The sequence below is a fragment of the Esox lucius genome, chromosome 8 (genome assembly GCF_011004845.1).
Source record: "Esox lucius isolate fEsoLuc1 chromosome 8, fEsoLuc1.pri, whole genome shotgun sequence".
NCBI lineage: Eukaryota > Metazoa > Chordata > Actinopteri > Esociformes > Esocidae > Esox > Esox lucius.
Window position 1 is genome coordinate 24,233,315 of NC_047576.1, and position 13,618 is coordinate 24,246,932.

The following is a 13,618-nucleotide window of genomic DNA, read 5'->3' on the forward strand; positions in this document are numbered from 1 at the left end:
TCTGTGGCAACCAACCCATCCAGTACAACCTTTTCTCTGGTCCACCTCCAGATAGTGGACGAGCTACGGGAGCAGATCCTGAGGCTTCGCTTCCCTCACCGCGTCCAAAATAAGGAGGCCACGCCCAAGACCAAAAGAAAGAGTATGGAGCACACTTCCCCCTCCATGTCTCCTCCTCTTCCAGCTCCCAAACCTGCGCTGTCTGACCGGCCCTGTGTGGTGGTCCTCAACAAACCCCTGGAGAAACTGCTCATCAGGCTAGTGGGATGTTTTCAATAGTGTCTAGAGCGTGGAGGCTACCTAGCAAGCCGAACTGGTTGAAATAAAGGTCTATAACTTCACATACTAAAACAATCCATTGGTAAAACTTCTTCATTTTATTTATTTTTTTACAGTTTTCGAAGAAACAAACAAGGTTTCTGGTTTATCATCGCAGTACAATAAACAAGTTCCCATGGAAGACATCGTGTTTTTTAATAAAACTGTAAATTCAAGAGTTTCAATAGATCTTCTTGAATGTCATGTCACTTTTATTGTAGAGGTCATGGGACTACAAAACGCAGAGCTTTGGATTATGAAGGTGATTTGGTCGTTATTGAAAATCTAACAGCGCCCCCTCCCCACCTGCAGGTACGAGAAGCTCCCGTCAGACTTCCGGACGCCGTTCATTCTGAACATGGAGAACTTCTCCCAGCCCCCCAACATGACGGTCCCCCTCAGCATGGCAGCCAATCGGATGGCCTCGTCCACGCTGGCGTCTCTGTCACGCTACTTCCTCCACCAGCGCTGGGTGTGGACGGTGCAAAGCAGCCTGGGAGCCGTCGTACCTCTGCAGGCTGTGGCTCATATACTGTCCATGCTCTCTGAGTGAGTCCTGCTGAAGCCAACTCATGTCACTTGATATCAAATCAAATTGAATGAAGTAATGCCTGGGGAGCTGTTATGGAGGTATCTGTGGTTGCCTGAGTGTGTTTTAATATTTCCCCAGAATCCGCCTCTCTGAGGGCTTCCATTTTGCCGCTAGCGGGGAGGGTATAGTCAACATGGTGTCTGAACTGCCAATGAAGGTGAGTCGGATTCAACTAATATATTATCCGCTTTATTTGTTAAATGTTTTATTACATAAACACTGAAGGGGATATTAGGCTAAACGGCACACATGTCGTTGTGATCAGGACATAAAGGGTATAATTGCTAAGTGTGTGGGTGGTGTTGGTTGTAACGGTGACTGGTGCTGTGACCATAGGGGATGCTGGAATCCATGGACAGAGGAAGTCACACCTGTATCGTCCAGTACATCCTGTTTCCACCTCAGTCCACCTCCACCAAGGACAGGTGATGTTGAATTCCATTTAGCATTGTGCTAGTGGTTACACGTTCCACACGTTCTCCAACAGCATCTTCTCCTAGTTACACAACAGCAATATTTACAAAAAGCTTTTAACATTTTCAGCAGTTTGGGGCACTTTGGCACGTTGCCATTTTTCTGATTATTCCTTCGGTAAGTAGCTGGGGGGCTTTCTGAATAACGGCGTGTGTGTCTCCTGTGCTGACCCTTCGTCTTCATCTGTGCTGGGCTACAGCTTCTCCACAGACGACGACAACGACACAGAGGTGGAGGCCATTGATGTGGACACCGAGCTCAACCTGGTGACGGAGTGTTGGGTAGAGCCTCAGAGTGGGACAGTGTGGAGTCCCAGGGACCTACACAGACACTTCCAGGGGCTTACCTACCAGGAGATACCACAGGCGGTCAGTATCAATCAATAATCCAACCAGTCAAATTGATCTTTTTACATTAGCAGTTATCAAATACCAACAAAAATATGAGGTGAAGTTGAATTCTATTTGAGTGCTTGGGGCAATACATGTGTAGCCCTAGACATTTTGACACATTAGTATCGTGTTAACTAGCTGTTTGCATTGCAAAACACCTTACAAATTGCAAACGAGTGCAGGGCTTTTTCCTCTGATATTATATTCTTACAAGAATGAAGACTGATTCTCACTCCTGACTTAGATCTAGATGGATAGGTCCTATATATATATATGTGTGTGTGTGTGTGTGTGTGTGTGTGTGTGTGTGTATACACACACACGCATACACACACATATATATATATATATATCTCGCTCAAACTTCTCCGCTAAGGCAGGAGGCATGGCATTCCTGATACGGAAATATATTCTCTTTGAAAACAAAATGAATATTGCTGATGGTGAGGGTTGCTGTCGGTTTGTGGTTGGAGTGATCTATTCAACCTCCTTTTCCCTGCTGAATATTAATGGACCAAACAACAAGAATCTTACCTTTTGCAAAAGTTCCTGATGCTGATTTTGGATTTCTCTGAGACAACTCAAATCCCACTGGCAAGTGCTCAGCTCAACCAGGGTTCTGTGAATATTTGAAAGCTAAAATCAGATTTTTCTTTGAAACCAATAACAATGCAGATACATTTTCACCTTTACTGTGGGACCCTTTAAGGCATCTCTGACGGTATGTATCATAATATTCCAGGCATCCAGAAAGAAACAAAACAGGCAGAATGAGCTGAACTGGAAAGACAAATCCCCTTGCTGCAGAGGGAGAAAGCTCATCAACCAACCATAGAGAAATGCAAATAACTGGGTTTTGAATATCATCCGATTCTCTCATCCAAAAAGTGTGAATATTTCTTCATACTAAACAAAAATACTTTGAGTGCGTCTTTAGATATTTTTTTGATGGCGTTGTTCTGTCATCATTCATATCTGTCTTTGTTTTCATAAAAAAATATATATATAAAAAAATGAGCAAGCTTGCACCTGATTTCTGTATATTTTTCTTTGCTTTTGCATGTGTCCAGTAAATAAAAAAATAAAAAATTACTTTGTGTGCATCCAGAGAAGTTTGGGTCCCCTTGATCTCGCTCTTTTGACTGTTTGTAATAGTGAGTTTACCTTATCAACAGATCTTTCCCCGGGATCAGATGTGTATGTCCACCATCATGACGTTTGAGTACCTGAGCCAGCTGTGTCAGAACAAAGAGCAGGTGTACCCTCCCATGGGATGTCAGGCAGGGGAACCCTTGGTGTCTGAGGACTGCATCCACACGGTTCCCTTCCAGTTTGACCTCATCAAGCTGCTGCCCAAGTGCCAACAGATAGAGATCTTCTTCCTCACTCTCAGCAGTGGTAAGTGTTGTCATGTTACCAAAATGCTCGATCAACTGTTTTAAATTCAGGAAATAGCCCAAGACTTTAACAGTTTTGCCGAGTGATCCAAACCGTGCTTGCTACAATATAAACATGGTGGCTGGATTGATTATATAATGCGTGTGTATTTCAGTGGAGAAGGAAGAGGGGTCCCCAAGCTCCCCCTACCTGCCCAACGACCTCCTGTTAAGCCTGTTCCACAGCAGCTTACAGCAGGAGCTCAGTGACCGGGAGATCCCCATGGCTGACCTGGACAATGTGACCTTCATGCATCACATCCTAGACAGGGAGAGGGATGGACATGCTGCTCCGTTCTCTCTGCCGGCCATCAGGGGTAGGCATTTTAAATGCATGCTTCTGCTGTACGTCTGCCTACTGTTTGGGGTCTAGGCTGGGTTAAGTTGAAGACCTATGACTGGGCAAAATATCAGAATTGGGCTGCCTGTGTAAACACAGCTTTAGTGAAATCTGTTCAGAAATTGCTTTATAAATATATGTTGACTGATTTAAGAAATATTTAACTTTATATAAAATTTATATAATTTAACAACATTCTACACTCAAACACAACATTTGTTTTTCTGTGTCCTGACAGTGCATTTCCTTAAAGGTTTTGATTGATTGGTATTGTTTCTTTGCCTTGACAGAGGAGTGCTTGAAACCTCCAGAGAGACAGGACACAATGCTGTCATTCCACACTATAGGGAGCAGTAAAGAAGTGACCGGGTCCACCAGTACCCTTCAGGTAAAACCCTGTACCCTTCAGGTAAAACCCTGTACCCTTCAGGTAAAACCCTGTACCCTTTCAAGTAATAACCAGTACACTTCAGTTAAAACCCTGTACCCTTCAGGTAAAACCCTGTACCCTTTCAAGTAATAACCAGTACACTTCAGTTAAAACCCTGTACCCTTCAGGTAAAACCCTGTACCCTTACAAGTAATAACCAGTGCCCTTCAGGTAAAACCCTGTACCCTTTCAAGTAATAACCAGTACCCTTCAGTTAAAACCCTGTACCTTTCAGGTAAAACCCTGTACCCTTACAAGTAATAACCAGTACCCTTCAGTTAAAACCCTGTACCTTTCAGGTAAAACCCTGTACCCTTACAAGTAATAACCAGTACCCTTCAGGTAAAACCCTCTACCCTTCAGGTAAAACCCTCTATCCTTTCAAGTAAAACCAGTACCCTTCAGTTAAAACCCTGTACCATTTCAAGTAATAACCAGTATCCTTCAGTTAAAACCCTGTATCCTTCAGGTAAAACCCTGTATCCTTCAGGTAAAACCCTGTATCCTTCAGGTAAAACCCTGTACCCTTCAGGTAAAACCCTGTACCCTTACAAGTAATAACCAGTATCCTTCAGTTAAAACCCTGTACCCTTCAGGTAAAATCATCTACCCTTACAAGTAATAACCAGTATACTTCAGGTAAAACCCTGTACCCCTTCAAGTAATAACCCTGTACCCTTCAGGTAAAACCCTGTACTCTTTCATGTAATAACCTGTACCCTTCAGTTAAAACCCTGTACCCTTCAGGTAAAACCCTGTACCCTTTGGGTAAAACCCTGTACCCTTTCAAGTAATAACCAGTACCCTTCAGTTAAAACCATGTACCCTTCAGGTACAACCCTGTACCCTTTCAAGTAATAACCTGTACCCTTCAGTTAAAACCCTGTACCCGTCAGGTAAAACCCTGTACCCGTCAGGTAAAACCCTGTACCCGTCAGGTAAAACCCTGTGCCCTTCAAGTAAAACCCTGTACCCTTCAAGTAAAACCCTGTACCCTTACAAGTAATAACCAGTACACTTCAGGTAAAACCCTGTACCCTTTCAAGTAATAACCAGTACCCTTTCAAGTAATAACCAGTACCCTTCAGGTAAAACCCTGTACCCTTCAGGTAAAACCCTGTACCCTTCAGGTAAAACCCTGTACCCTTACAAGTAATAACCAGTACCCTTCAGGTAAAACCCTCTACCCGTCAGGTAAAACCCTGTGCCCTTCAGGTAAAACCCTGTACCCTTACAAGTAATAACCAGTACCCTTCAGGTAAAACCCTGTACCCTTTCAAGTAATAACCAGTACCCTTCAGGTAAAACCCTGTACCCTTTCAAGTAATAACCAGTACCCTTCAGGTAAAACCCTGTACCCTTACAAGTAATAACCAATACCCTTCAAGTAACTACCGGTACCTATTCATGTAACATTGGTCAAAACACCTTTTTGTGTACAGTGTCCTCTTTCATATGCAGTGTGTTCGTCTTCCCTTTGTCAGAGTTTCAGCAATGCAGACCTGGTGGATGAGGAGCCAGTCCCTGTGGAGAGGGATGGGTGTATCCCTCAGTGGAAGTGTTACGCCAAGTACATTAGCCCTCAACAGATCCTACTCACCTTCCTCCCCGCCACCTTTACAGGTGGGGCCTCTGTTCTGTTTTCTGTGCTCAGTTATAGTTGTCTTTTAGTGACTGTAACATTAGGATATGGCTATATATCTTATTTACTCTCTACCTTGTTGAAGTAGATATAATTAAGTCTTATCATTTTGGCAGACCACTGGCGCTAACTCCCTCACTCCTACAGTGATGTGCCCTGGGATCTTAAGTGACCGCAGAGAGTCAGGGCGCCCATTTATCTCTTTCCCAAAATATTTTCCTCTAGTTATAGGAATCCTCTATGCACTTGGGCTCGCTTCCAGCCTAGCGTCAACTGATACATTGCAGTACAGCTACATTGCAGTACATTTATAGATGCTGGTCGTGTTGCTATTTAGGTGAAACTCTTTGAATTGACTTCAGCATTGTTGTTATTTCTCTGCAGATGTCCAGATTTTGATGTCATCTGGGCTGGAGACAGAGCCCCAGGGGAACGTGGAGGATGACAAAACCCTGCCTACCAGTAACAAATCACAAGCTGATTCACACTCCGGCGTCACCAATGGGATTGACGGTGGGTTGAGTAGTGGCTCTGGGGGACCAAGGTCGCCCCTGCTCTCCCCCATATCCACAACGGAGCAGGAGAACAGGGAGAGCCATCCCCCTGAACCAGGAAATGGCTCCAGAAGTGAATGTAAGTACTGTAGGATTCGGGTACCTTCTAACACCCTTTCTGGATTTGAGGGTAACACAGGACCACACCCTGAGAGACTGGTGGCGTTTCTTTCACAGGCAGTTGTCAATGCCTCCTCCTCTCTAATTGTCTCCCCTTCCTCTCTTTCTCCTCCATGATCTCCCTTCCTCTTTCAGCTATGGAGGAGAGGGATGGGGTGCAGTTTGCTGAGCCCCAGAAAAGAGACTTCCACATCACGTTCAGTCGCCAGGCGTCCGGGCAGAGCTCGGGGGATTTATCCCGTCCACGCTGCCCGGTTTACGTCTACAACTGCACCCTGGACTCTCTGAAGGACCAGCTAGTCCACCCACACTCCAACCGGCAGCCCAGTGACATCTTCTTCAGGTACCCAGTTCCACTGACACACACAGGGGAAAGAGGTTGGATCTCTAGCAAATACTCTGCATTTAGTTGAGGATTGACTTTGCTTGATGTAATCAAACCAGGTAAATAGTCTCAGACGTGGAAATCCAGCCTTTTTAGGCTCAAGGCAGGCTCAGTCCAAATGTCAAAGTATTAAAAGGAAGCGTTTCAGTTCATTTTAAACCCAGGTCTGGAGAGACAGGATTCCCAGCCTCTGTGTATGAAGCACTTTCCTTTTTATCAGTATAATCACTTAACTGTCCATCACATCAACGCCCTGCCATGTCACACCCAATTGTATCCTTAATACCTTCACTCATGAATGGCTGCCAGCAGTAGTCTCATGCTAACGGTGTTCATCTCTGATTGTCTTCCTTTACTATGGTGATAAATAGACCTCAAGACGCTGACTCCTGGGAGATGTATCAGCAGATGAAGTTCAGGTAGCACAGCATTGCTAGCTTACCGCTGCTTCCATCGTCCTGCAGCTCAACTCCTCTCCTCATCCTCTCCTTCCTCCTCCTCTTATTTCCTCTCAGTCCCTTCCTGGTGTAGAGCTCTGATGAGATTCATCTCAATTTAATCTTTCCTCAGCTACTTGGATCTTAGCTCATTACTTCCTCCTCAAAACATATAGGTCTGTGGAGAGAACTGCAAAATAAATAATCTAATGACCAAAAAAGCTGTTATTTGAAACAAGAAAGATATTCTGAAAAATAAAATAAGATTATTTGAAAGTATAACAACAAAAATATCAGGCTTGTTCAGATTTGTTGTTTTGTCTGAACTAGACTCTGTAGCTTTCTTTCAGAATATCTGTCATGTTACATTTTTTTCACCACACTGGCAGATTTTCTTTTGTTTCTCAAGTTAGTTTTGAGGAGGTATTTTTTTGCTGTGAGGGACCCTGAGCAGTCCTCTTAATACAGGTGAGTAGATGGTTAGGAGAAAAGACGCAGTGCATCGTGGGAAGGTTAATGGTGTTTTAAGTCTGTGCCTGTGGCAGGGTTTAGGCCTGATTAAATGATCCTAGCTCCGCCTTTTTCAGACCAAATAGCAGTTGCTCCTCCTCTCAAAGTGGGTGACAAATTACTCTCTCACTCCAGGCCTGTGTTGCTATGATGGTGTTGGTATCTGCCTTCAGAGAAGACTAGACATTTTTAATTGATATTCAGTAACACACTTTAAGCCTTGACTAAACAAAGAAGAACTCTTATTTGCTGATGCAAGCTTCTTGTAGGAGATGGTCTCCCTCTCTGCAGTCAGATACTAAGGGGTGGAACATGCCTACTGTTTATACTGATAATATCAAACTTACTGCATGTTCCCATAAATCCAAATGAGCTTTATGCTGAGCTGGGGTCGTCCAGCTTTTCTGGGGTGTCACCTGATTCAGTGACAAGAGCGTGGTGCTATACACATCTGTCTTCTAAGCCTATGATTAAGCAACTGTTTTTGATATTATTATATATTTTTTTTACATACAAATAAACACAATACTTGGGATTTTTGTTTCATTTGAAAGTTAAGTGGTATATGGGAATCCTAGACGTAAGTACTGGTTCTGGAGTGACAAGGTATCGACCTTGGATTAACTAAAGACACATACAGTGGCATTGCCATGTTTTGTAGATTTCTTGAACTGCTTATTTTCCCTCTTAAAAGGCCTGCTTTGGAGCTCTGATTCTGTGGGGGAGACCTCTTGTCCTCAAGCTAATATACTTTAACAGCTGCCTCCTGAATGCCCATGGAGCTTGTGTGTTTTCTTTCTAACAGAGTTTAAAGATCATCAGAGATCTGTGTATTTATAACTTTAAATTCCAGGCTTTGTTTTTGCAAAGCCAGGTCAGGTGGCATGTTAATTGCTGGTAAAATGAGATGGTGCGTCTTCAAATCAGTGTTTAATATAACCATGTTATTAAATCTGATGGTTAAACTAATGACTTTTAAGGGTTCCCCACCAGAGCTATGCATGGGTTTCCTCACTCTGTGCTTCATTTTCTCTAATGGTATTGGGGTGTTTTGTGTGTCTGTGTGTCCGATGTGTGTCCTTCCTGCAGGTCCCTCTCTCAGGAACGCAGCAATGCTTCCTCCTGGACAGACCTGATGTCACAGCCTCATAAACACAAGGAGCTGGCCAACTACTGCAGCCTACTACAGGAGCACTACCACCAGAGCTATGTCAAAGGTAACAATCTAGGACGAGAGCTACATCCAAGATGATAATCTAGGACCAGATCTACATCAAAGGTTATAATCTACGGCCAGAGCTACGTCAAATGTAATAATCTAGGACCATAGGTACATCCAAGGTAATAATCTTGGGCCAGAGCTATGTCAAAGTTTATAATCTAGAGCCAGAGCTATGTCAAAGGTGATAATCTAAGACCAGAACTACATCCAAGATAATAATCTTGGACCAGAGCTACGCCAAAGGTAATCATCTACGGCCAGAGCTACGTCAAGGAAGTGTCGCTAACAGGCGGGGACAATTCTGGTACCAGTTTGTCATGAGATATTTCTTTAAAGGGGACCAGTCCAGTCTGATTGGAGTAGCTGGCATTTAGCCACTGCAACAGCTATAGATCATAAAGGAGCCCTTCAATAAACTTCTCTGGAAATTGGATACTGTGCCTCTGTGTTCTGACTCATAAATGACTGAGGCATAGAGGAGTCCAGAGGCGATGTGACCTGCTTTATAGCTGAAGGAAATTAGATGGGGGCAGGGGAAAGCAGGGGGGTGGAGAAGGTCATTGTTGACCACAGTGATTTGTGCCCTTTAAAATGCACTATTGTAGATCAAGACATGACTGTCTTTTACCTATATAACACTACCAGAAACCCTTTAGGTCTTTGAACTGACACCCATACTGTACACACACTCACTGATAGTACCTCCACTACAACTGAAACAGATTAAAGTCAGGGCAGGAGGTGCCCCTCTCTCACCAGCATCAACCCTGTGCGTCATTCCCCTGAGAGTCAAATCAATTAGAGGACTGTTTAAACTGTCATCCCAGGATTGGCTTTTTCTACTCTGTGGCAGGAGCATCTGTAAACGTCAGTCAGGAGAAGAGCAATGAGACAACACACATGCACGCACGCACACAGACACACACAGAGACACACACACACACAGAGACAGACACAGAGACACACACACACACCGACACATGCACAAACACACACAGACACACGCACACATACACACACACACACACACACACACACACACGCTAGATGACTGCTTAAAATAAATATCAGTTTCTCTCTGACAAGCCTGATGGATTTCCATTGGTAGACATTTCAGGTGCCCACTGTCTGTCATGCAGATAGTCAAAACCCAGCAGGATCTCTTCAATCAGCACTCAGTCCAGAGGCTGTATGCCCTGTGCCAATGAAATGAATCAGTTTTTAAAGCTTTCCTCAAGTTTTTGAAATTTGATAAACAACATCTACATTGATTTATTTTTTTGGAGTATATTTTTCTCAACATGTTTGAATAAAGTGATGAGGGCCTTCGTAGTATTCATATATTCAGCCCCTTTCACTTTCTCCACAGTTAGTTGCTGTTGACTTCATTTTGAATTCTAGACATTGGCGGCAACATATTGAAGATATAAAACTAATAAATGTTTATAAGTATGCAGAATCTTTATTCAGTACTTAATAGACGCGCCTATGGCAGCGTTGAGACTTCTTGTGTAAGCCTCTACCACAGGGGTATTCAGATCTTACCCAATGAGGCTACTGGTTTTCAGTTCTACCTAATGATTAATTGCACCCTCCTGGTGTCCAGGCCTGGGTCTAAATGAGTTCCTGCTTAGAGGGTCACAGTGAAAACATCTAGTGGAAGTGTCGTCAAGGGCCAGATTTGAATACCACTGGTCTACTGGTCAACTTTGCAATCTGGATTTGGACAGCTCCTCCCATTCTTCCAGATTCTTTTAAAACTTGTTTTTCGCTTTGTCATGGGGTATTGTGTGTAGATTAATGGGATACTGTGTAGATTAATGGGATACTGTGTAGATTAATGGGATACTGTGTAGATTAGTGGGGTATTGTGTGTAGATTAATGGGGTACTGTGTGTGGATTAATGGGGTACTGTGTGTTGATTAATGGAGTACTGTGTGTGGATTAATGGAGTACTGTGTGTGGATTAATGGGGTACTGTGTGTGGATTAATGGGGTACTGTGTGTGGATTAATGGGGTACTGTGTGTTGATTAATGGAGTACTGTGTGTGGATTAATGGAGTACTGTGTGTGGATTAATGGGGTACTGTGTGTGGATTAATGGGGTACTGTGTGTGGATTAATGGGGTACTGTGTGTGGATTAATGGGGTACTGTGTGTAGATTGATTCAAATCGGAGGGGTCTGAATCCATGCCGAAGGCAACGTATCTGAAAAGTGTCTGTTGTGTGGTTCTCTTTTCCCCAGGTGTCTACCGCAGCCTGCAGCAGTCCCACAGTGTCAGCTCCCAGGACCTGCTCACAGCCATGGACTACTGTGAGGAGTCCCTCCAGGAGATAGACATCACTGCTTTTCTGCAGACCCTCTGCGGACACATTCGGGTGTTCCGGGAGCGTCATGGAGACGGAGGGGTCAGGGGTCACTGTCATGCCCCCGCCACGTTCACCATCGGAGAGGCAGAGGAAGACAGGCCAGCCAACAAAGGGCCCAGGGCCTCATCATCAAGGTACCGCTGAGGCCTACACGTTTAATATTTCAAAAATATTCATTGTTTTTGACTGGGATACTGAAGCAGCCTTCTACTTGTAATCATTGAATGAACGTAACCAATCTGTTTAGCCATCTGGAGTTTGACTTTTGGGATCTCATGTCCCTGACAAACCTAAGCAAGGGCACCTGGAGAATTTCAGTTATTTAATGTACATATCCAGACCAAGTCTGCTTCGAAATGGTCCCCAGGGAAAAATAAATGAGAATGCTATCTGGCCTTTGTTCAGAGCATCATTTAGACGCTACCTTTTGGACACCAACACTATGCTTGTTGGTTTTGGCTGTTTACAAGTGTTTGGTTGGACCATAGATTGACATTGTGATAGGTGCTGTATGAGTAAATATAATTACTTTTTATCTGCTAGTATTGACATGGATGATGTGAGTGAGGCAGAGTCCAGAGGGAAAGCCTCCACCTCCCCTCTTGGCCCGGACCAACCCATCAGAACCACCAGAATCCCAGAGTTCCCTCTTTCCCTCCTCCAGTTGCAGCAGAAATGTGAGGTCTACCCTGACCTGCACAAAATTATACAGGTACACAACTGAATCATCCTTCATGTTAGAATGGAAAGCATGTGCTCCACCTGCTCTAGACACGTTGTAAAGCCGGTCACCCTGTATTCAACAGGACAAATTCATGGGTATTGGAGCTCAGCACTTCAAGACGGTGCCTTCCAATCCTCACTACTTCTTCTACTGTCCTCCATCCTCTAAGAAAGAGGTATGTGTGTGAACTCCTGGCTTGTATTCACTCCCCAGGACGCTTATAAGGCACTGGGTGTTGACAGGGTTCTCTTAAAAGGCACTGGGTGTTGACAGGGTTCTCTTAGAAGGCACTGGGTGTTGACAGGGTTCTCTTAGAAGGCACTGGGTGTTAACAGGGTTCTCTTAGAAGGCACTGGGTGTTGACAGGGTTCTCTTAGAAGGCACTGGGTGTTGACAGGGTTCTCTTAGAAGGCACTGGGTGTTGACAGGGTTATCTTAGAAGGCACTGGGTGTTGACAGGGTTCCCTTAGAAGGCACTGGGTGTTGACAGGGTTCCCTTAGAAGGCACTGGGTGTTGACAGGGTTCCCTTAGAAGGCACTGGGTGGTGACAGGGTTCCCTTAGAAGGCACTGGGTGGTGACAGGGTTCCCTTAGAAGACACTGGGTGGTGACAGGGTTCTCTTAGAAGGCACTGGGTGTTGACAGGCTTCTCTTAGAAGGCACTGGGTGTTGACAGGGTTCCCTTAGAAAGCACTGGGTGGTGACAGGGTTCCCTTAGAAGGCACTGGGTGGTGACAGGGTTCCCTTAGAAGACACTGGGTGGTGACAGGGTTCCCTTAGAAGGCACTGGGTGTTGACAGGGTTCTCTTAGAAGGCACTGGGTGTTGACAGGGTTCTCTTAGAAGGCACTGGGTGTTGACAGGGTTATCTTAGAAGGCACTGGGTGTTGACAGGGTTCCCTTAGAAGGCACTGGGTGTTGACAGGGTTCCCTTAGAAGGCACTGGGTGTTGACAGGGTTCCCTTAGAAGGCACTGGGTGGTGACAGGGTTCCCTTAGAAGGCACTGGGTGGTGACAGGGTTCCCTTAGAAGACACTGGGTGGTGACAGGGTTCTCTTAGAAGGCACTGGGTGTTGACAGGGTTCTCTTAGAAGGCACTGGGTGTTGACAGGGTTCCCTTAGAAAGCACTGGGTGGTGACAGGGTTCCCTTAGAAGGCACTGGGTGGTGACAGGGTTCCCTTAGAAGACACTGGGTGGTGACAGGGTTCCCTTAGAAGGCACTGGGTGTTGACAGGGTTCTCTTAGAAGGCACTGTGTGTTGACAGGGTTCTCTTAGAAGGCACTGTGTGTTGACAGGGTTCTCTTAGAAGGCACTGGGGGTTGACAGGGTTCCCTTAGAAGGCACTGTGTGGTGACAGGGTTCCCTTAGAAGGCACTGGGTGGTGACAGGGTTCTCTTAGAAGACACTGGGTGGAGACAGGGTTCCCTTAGAAGGCACTGGGTGGTGACAGGGTTCTCTTAGAAGACACTGGGTGGTGACAGGGTTCTCTTAGAAGACACTGGGTGGTGACAGGGTTATCTTAGAAGGCACTGGGTGTTGACAGGGTTCTCTTAGAAGGCACTGAGTGTTGACAGGGTTCCCTTAGAAGGCACTGGGTGGTGACAGGGTTCCCTTAGAAGACACTGGGTGGTGACAGGGTTCCCTTAGAAGGCACTGGGTGGTGACAGG

At 45.0% G+C, this 13,618-nt stretch overlaps 1 protein-coding gene across 2 annotated transcripts in view; it reads left to right on the forward strand.

The window, feature by feature from the left end:
* Positions 1-13,618, forward strand: part of szt2 (SZT2 subunit of KICSTOR complex) — an 83,331-nt gene that overhangs the window by 9,195 nt on the left and 60,518 nt on the right. Inside the window, exons 15-30 of one of the 2 annotated variants that reach the window (XM_034293918.1) lie at positions 52-257; positions 631-867; positions 989-1,067; positions 1,247-1,335; positions 1,584-1,752; positions 2,952-3,174; positions 3,329-3,529; positions 3,843-3,940; positions 5,467-5,605; positions 6,009-6,257; positions 6,434-6,641; positions 7,055-7,102; positions 8,720-8,847; positions 11,101-11,359; positions 11,769-11,937; positions 12,032-12,124. In XM_034293918.1, the coding sequence (XP_034149809.1) occupies positions 52-257; positions 631-867; positions 989-1,067; positions 1,247-1,335; positions 1,584-1,752; positions 2,952-3,174; positions 3,329-3,529; positions 3,843-3,940; positions 5,467-5,605; positions 6,009-6,257; positions 6,434-6,641; positions 7,055-7,102; positions 8,720-8,847; positions 11,101-11,359; positions 11,769-11,937; positions 12,032-12,124 (2,595 nt within the window). The remainder of the gene's footprint in view (positions 1-51; positions 258-630; positions 868-988; positions 1,068-1,246; positions 1,336-1,583; positions 1,753-2,951; positions 3,175-3,328; positions 3,530-3,842; positions 3,941-5,466; positions 5,606-6,008; positions 6,258-6,433; positions 6,642-7,054; positions 7,103-8,719; positions 8,848-11,100; positions 11,360-11,768; positions 11,938-12,031; positions 12,125-13,618) is intronic. The other variant, XM_020049067.3, reaches the window with a different exon arrangement.